The 4,659-nt window shown below is 39.8% G+C and overlaps 1 protein-coding gene across 1 annotated transcript in view; it reads left to right on the plus strand.

The window, feature by feature from the left end:
* Positions 1-233: 233 nt before the first annotated feature.
* The window catches only part of LOC104271569 (probable phospholipid-transporting ATPase IIB), a gene marked incomplete at its 5' end in the record, with an annotated part of 36,685 nt that continues 32,259 nt past the window's right edge, over positions 234-4,659 (plus strand). The window contains 2 exons of the mRNA XM_009866274.1: positions 234-394; positions 3,971-4,113. Of these exons, the coding sequence (XP_009864576.1) occupies positions 234-394; positions 3,971-4,113 (304 nt within the window). The remainder of the gene's footprint in view (positions 395-3,970; positions 4,114-4,659) is intronic.

The raw sequence follows: 4,659 nt of genomic DNA on the forward strand, positions 1-4,659 counted from the left end.
TCCTCGCATCGAGCAGGTTGTTGATCTTCTAGTAGCAAATAAGCAGTAGCTACCCTGCAAATATAATCGATAGTGCCAGTATTTTTGCATGTGTGACATTTGTTCACCTTTCATTGTCTTTTCTCCTTGCCCTGCTGTGTTCCTGGGAGGGATGTAAAGGTGTTCCGAAGACCTGCAAAAGTGTCGATTTAAGAAAACCTCACGGCTAACTGGATTTATACATCTTCCCGTAGGTTGGCTTGCTGGACCTGGAGTTGAATCAACTGACTAAAGCCCTGTTTTTGGCTTTAGTTGCACTATCCGTCGTTATGGTAACCCTGCAAGGATTTGTAGGGCCATGGTATCGCAACCTTTTCCGGTTCCTCCTCCTGTTTTCCTATATCATCCCCATCAGGTACGTATCGGAATGAAAATAAACCGCCAACGTCTAATTTCCCTGAATGTGGCTTTCTTGAAATGTAGACTCGCTTCTTGTTGCGAAGGAAATTGATCTTTATCAGGAAGCTGAAGGAGAAGGTGCCAACAAATGTGCTGATTCTTGAAGGATCGCTGCACAGAAAACAATACTGTTGTATTTTTTTGGTATAATGTTCATCTTGCAGGAGTAATCAGGATATCTAATCCTTTACTAGCATAAATGTATTAATAAGGGTACAGGCTTGGTATATTTGAGAACGTGGTGTTAGGAAACGTATTTGAACACACGTTGGGTGTAGTTTGCAATTTTAGTTTCAATGCCTTAAGTACGGAAAAATGTTCCATTTCTCTGGTTAAAATACAGACTTTTTTACTACAGCAATGATTAATTTAAATCAAATGGCTTGAATAATGTAGGTGCACTTTTACAGTGAGAGGACTTTTAACATGTGTAACCAAGTAGAGACTTGCCTTGAATTAATTAATTCATTAAGCATGAGTACTGTATATTCAAATTGCAGATAAACTGAAACGGGAAATAATATCCATGGGTGTAATCAAGTCTTCTGTGGATGCGGAAGTGAGAACAGTGACTCTGAGATGATTTTTTTTCCTTGAGTGGGTATTGCCTTTGCAAGATGGGAATACTCTTTCCTGTTAGCATACCCAGTGCTTAGAGTGAGGTGGTTGTTATTCTAGACGCTGCCTGGAGCTCTTCAGTTTTTGATACCAGCATTAGCTAAGCCCGACGGCTAGCCACAGAGCTAGCGGCAACTAAACAGTAAAGAGGTGTAGGACCTATCCCCTTGGGTTTGCACACAATATTTGAATCTGTGTGGTATAAAAAAACAACCAACCAACAAAAAAAAGAAGAAACACCAAAAAACGCAAAAAACCTCAGGAGGATTTCATTAGCTGTTTCAGTCTAAGCTTATGTGATTTATGTGTTACTGTGTTCATGTTTAAGTACATGTCTGTGTGAAGGAAACTGTCGTATTTGATACTCTGGAAGTATCTGTCTAAGGTTTTATAACTTAAAGGACTTTGTGTTGCAAGAGCAGCTGATTCTGCTGGGAAACTGGAGGACGTTTCACAAATGTGCTGGGGAGTTGAAGGGACCTCATAGTAGGAACTGATGATCTTAGAACAGTTTTCACTTCCTTCAACTGGCTCTTGCTTTTTATTTACACATTCGTGCTTCGATTTTTGTGGTGTCTTTGTCAAGACTGTCATTGCTGTAACTCCATAACTGTTGGTGCGATGCTGCTGTGCGGGTTGTGTTGTCCTGTCCCCCACATACATGTACACATACACATATACACGTACACGTACACATACTCAGTGAATGGTAAAGCGGCTTACCCATGTGAAGAGGCAGAAAGCGCTGCATCCAAGTGAGAAGCAAAGCCTTGCATATTGCTCAAAGATACATTTAGTCCTCAAAGACATGTAGTGGAAGGGAAAAATGAGCTAAGAGTGTAAGGCATCACTTGTCGGTCACTGTGTCCTCCCCTAATAAACACGCTAAGCCAAAACTTACTACGCTGGTTAAAAGGCAGATACATCTTTGTTACTGGATGCACGAGGATTAAGAGCATACAGGTGGCATAAGTAAACTTGACCGTATCCACAGTTCAACATATGCCACTGATTCTACTTCTGCTTTCTACTTTGGAGAGGAAAGTTGAATATATTACTTCTGTGTTTAGCCTACTATATACATTTTAACTCAGCTTTCTCAACTATCTGTCTGATACTCCCAAGAAGAGCTTCAGATCTCTTCTTGTTTGTTTCATAATTGGTCTCGCTAGTTCTCCTGGACTCATTTTTCTAAATTTTGTCTTTTATTTAGAGCACAATACCAAAGAAACGTTTGTAGCTGGTTTGTTTTGGTTTTTTTTAGTAGGAAGTAATTGTTATTATTCCAAGCTGCATATGCTACATCTCTTGTGCCAAGGCACTCGTTTGACATGTGTTCTGTTTGTGTTTTACACTCTACTGTGTTTTCAGCCTGTAAGAATTCATAGATTAACTTTCTCATTAATTATTCCCCAGATTTCCTCCTGAGGTTTTAAGTTCTACCTGTGTTACAACATCTAATTATCTCTACCTAGGTTGCACGTGGCCCTTGAAAAGCTACGTGTGCTGCCATCGCCACAGCAATATAAGGTTGATGTGCGTCGTTTTTTTTTTTTATTTTTTCAACACATATTTAGGCATAAATGTGTGGAATTGAGTTCTCTTTTCAGGTTACTCTTATTGCTTGGGGTCTATGTGAATTGCTGTTATACCTTCTTCTGTTTCCTTTTATGTGCGAGAAAGCTCTCTTGGACTGTACTGGTGCCGGTTTTCTGTGAGGTCTGTCAGCAGCAAGGAGGCACACCCTGTTCCAGTTAGTGGGACGTGCTGAGTAGCTAGGGAAATTCCCCCTCAAAAAATAAAATAGTGCCTCAAAGCTTTGAAATACAGACTTCTCACTGCTCAACAGGAGAAGCTGTGGGTTTTTTTTTTTAATTTTATTTCATTTTTTCTTCTTACCTTTAAATTACATTTAAGTGAGATTATAATTAAATGCGCATAGAGAGTCTTTATAACGTCAAACCTGGGTAACGCACGTGCTTGTAAAAGGTGCCAGTGAAGATGGGAACCGCACTTCAGCTTTGAAAGGCTTTTCTGATGTAATGGTACTGAAGTACAGTTTTTCCTATCTGAGTGACTTTGTAGGTCTCCCTCAGTAGAGCAGCCATTGGGTTTTTCTCTGGGTGTGCCGTGTACCTGAGGTTACAGCTCTTACGTAGAGCTTCCTTCACGCAATTCCTGTCTCGGTAGCCCCGGCAGGAAAAAAAAAAAGTTATAGCCCAAATGCTTCTTTGAAGTGGAGCAATGAGCAGCTTTCATCCCTCACTTTGCTCACTCCTGGCAAGAGGAGATGTCGGACTGTTCCTAAATAAAATCAGCGTGCTTGTGTTTTGCCTCTCAAGTGAGACAGCCCCCTTTTGAACCAGCAGGTTCTCATCCCCAAGCTGAGTGTTTTGCTGTGCCTTCTGCCAGCTGACACACACGTCGGTGTGAAGTGTGTTACACGCGCTGTTCTGTTCTCTCTGACTGCAAGTTAACAGACATACATAATGTAATATAGAAATGCTCCTCAGGGCTGGTTCTGCATTAAGACAGGGTAAACCTGTAGTTTACTGGCCTGGTTAGCATGAGGCAAGTGACTTCCAGTATTTTTCTCCTTGTTACACTTTAGCATTTTCAGCTGTGTGAGTGCAGTAATGCAATCATGTCAAGAATCTCCACCCAGTGTTGCAATCTCCTGCCTCCTTGTTTGCATTGCAGTAGCTTCAAAAAGTCTGGGATGGAGCCCGAGTTTTTAATGTGATATGTTCTCTTCAAACACATAACAAAAGCATTGTTCCAAGAGTTTTTCCATGTACTTTTAAGATATGTTTTGGGGGAGTATATTAAAAAGAGCTTCTAGTTTTATTTTTATGGTTATAACTTCCACTTTGACTAACGTTCACAGTGATTACAGTACAAATTTCCTTTGCAGTTTACGTGTGAACTTGGACATGGGTAAAGCAGCCTACGGGTGGATGATCATGAAGGATGACAATATTCCTGGAACAGTTGTTCGAACTAGCACCATACCAGAAGAGCTGGGACGATTAGTTTATTTGCTAACGGATAAAACAGGTATACCAGGTTGCAATTCTGAAATATGAGGTCTCTAAACTTTCTTCTGTATTTGAATATGTTAAGGTAAGAGTGGATTTAGACTACTGGTATTGATTTTTTGGTAAAATTTTGACTGTGTGTTTGAGGACTTTGTACCAGTAGGCTTAGGGACTTAGATGGGAAGTCAGTAGTTGGTAATAATCTGATTTATCCTGGTAAGAATACTCCTGCTATAGTACCAGGACACTGAGTAGCATTACTAAGAGTACTGTGTATCCTACTCTGAAAAGACTCTGGATTAGCGCTCTTTCATTTCTAGATGTGTTTAAGAAATCTTAAAGTTTATTTCAGATAATGTTATAATAAATAACGAGCCAAGTTCTGTAGCAAATACAGTATTTCTTCTGCTTTTCATCATTCTTTCTGAGATTGAATAAATCTGTTCTGGTAGACATGCTGGGTTTTTTTAACAAGCTGAGTTTCTGAACTGAGAAAGTTGTTTCTCAAACAGCTGAATAAATTTTTTTAGTGGTTTTAAGTAAAATTTTTTAGTGGTTTTAAGTA

Source organism: Apaloderma vittatum, unplaced genomic scaffold (genome assembly GCF_000703405.1).
Source record: "Apaloderma vittatum isolate BGI_N311 unplaced genomic scaffold, ASM70340v1 scaffold13713, whole genome shotgun sequence".
In the NCBI taxonomy this organism is placed as follows: Eukaryota; Metazoa; Chordata; class Aves; order Trogoniformes; family Trogonidae; genus Apaloderma; species Apaloderma vittatum.